At 36.5% G+C, this 1,653-nt stretch overlaps 1 protein-coding gene across 1 annotated transcript in view; it reads left to right on the top strand.

Annotated features, from left to right (window-relative positions):
- Positions 1-943, top strand: part of LOC109341811 — a 2,351-nt gene extending 1,408 nt beyond the window's left edge. The window contains exons 3-4 of the mRNA XM_019579782.1: positions 346-533; positions 675-943. Of these exons, the coding sequence (XP_019435327.1) occupies positions 346-533; positions 675-943 (457 nt within the window). The remainder of the gene's footprint in view (positions 1-345; positions 534-674) is intronic.
- The last annotated feature ends 710 nt before the right edge of the window (positions 944-1,653 follow it).

Below are 1,653 nucleotides of genomic sequence, written 5' to 3'. Positions count from 1 at the left end.
TCTTTTGATACAAAGCCAACTACCTAAGGTGTATTGGCCCTATGCTATTAAGCATGTTGTGTATGCAATTATCATTTTACTTACACCTATTTTACATAATAAGTCTCCTTATGAGAATCTATATGAGAGACAACCTGATTTAAAAGAACTTAAAGTCTTTGGCTCTTTATGTTATGTTGGCACTTTAAAGAATTCTAGAGATAAGTTTGACCCAAGAGGGAAATGCCTCTTCTTGGGTTATAAAGAGGAAATGAAAGGATACATCGTCCTTAATCTTTCCACTAGGGCCCTAGAGATTAGTAGAAATGTTGTTTTTCATGAGACTATATTTCCTTATAAACCTAGGAATGTACCAAATTGTGCCATATCTTTACCTGATAACAATACTCATGATTGTGTCATCACATATGATGATTTGTTCTCTGCCTCTCATATTGACTCTCAGACAGAAGAACACCCTATTAATCAGGAAAATAACATGCATGCTCCTAGTGAACACATTTCCTCTCTTGGTCAACCCTCTAGTTCAGAAGGCATGCACACTAGCAAAAGCAATAGAATTTCTAGACCTCCTTCCTACTTATAAGACTACCATTGTGCCCTTATACATAATGATAAACTTTCAACATCTTCCAGATACCCTTTAGCTTCTTTCCTATCTTATGACACTTTAGCCTCAACTCATAAAACTAGCATACTTTCTGTTAGTACTCAGAAGGAACCTAGGACTTATGCTCAAGCAATTAAAGATCCTAAATGGCAAGAAGCCACTCACAAAGAACTACAAGCCTTAGAATCAAATAAAACTTGGATTCTTACCTCTCTGCCTCATGTTAAAAAGGTCATAGGATGTAAATGGGTTTTTAAGATTAAGTATAGATCAGATGGAAATATTGAGAGATACAAGACAAGGCTAGTTGCTAAAGGGTATACCCAAACATAAGGTATTAATTACATGGACATTTTCTCCCCTGTAGCTAAAATAAGCACTATAAGATTACTCCTTGCATTAGCATCCATACATAATTGGCACCTTAAACAATTGGATGTGAATAATGCTTTCTTGCATGTGGACCTAAATGAAAAAGTGTATATGATTCCCCCACCTGGCTTACACATAACCAATCCTGACCAAGTTTGTAAGTTAGAAAAATATCTATATGGTCTTAAGCAGGCTAACAGATAGTGGTTTGTCAAGTTATCCACCTTCCTTATCAAACATGGCTACATTAAATGCAAAGGTGATCACTCTCTGTTTGTAAAATGGGCTTCTCCCACCTCTGTTGCCGTCATTCTTGTGTATGTAGATGACATAATTTTATCAGGGAATAACTTGCCTGAAATTAATCAACTTAAATCCCTCCATGATACTACCTTTAAAATTATGGACTTGGGGAACCTTAAGTTCTTCCTTGGATTCGATATTTCTAGAAACCACTCAGGCATATCTATGAACCAAATAAGATACGCCTTAGAAATCCTATCTGACACTGGCATGATAGGCTGCAAACCTACTTCTACTCCTATGATTCAATGATCTCATCTCTACCAAGATAACATTGGAACTTATCCTGATATTCCTATTTATAGGAGACTTGTTGGTAGGCTAATATATCTCACCAATACCAAGCCTAATTGGTCGAGGCCGTACCC

This window comes from Lupinus angustifolius, unplaced genomic scaffold (genome assembly GCF_001865875.1).
Source record: "Lupinus angustifolius cultivar Tanjil unplaced genomic scaffold, LupAngTanjil_v1.0 Scaffold_678, whole genome shotgun sequence".
NCBI lineage: Eukaryota > Viridiplantae > Streptophyta > Magnoliopsida > Fabales > Fabaceae > Lupinus > Lupinus angustifolius.
This window is presented reverse-complemented; position numbering and strand designations above follow the sequence as displayed.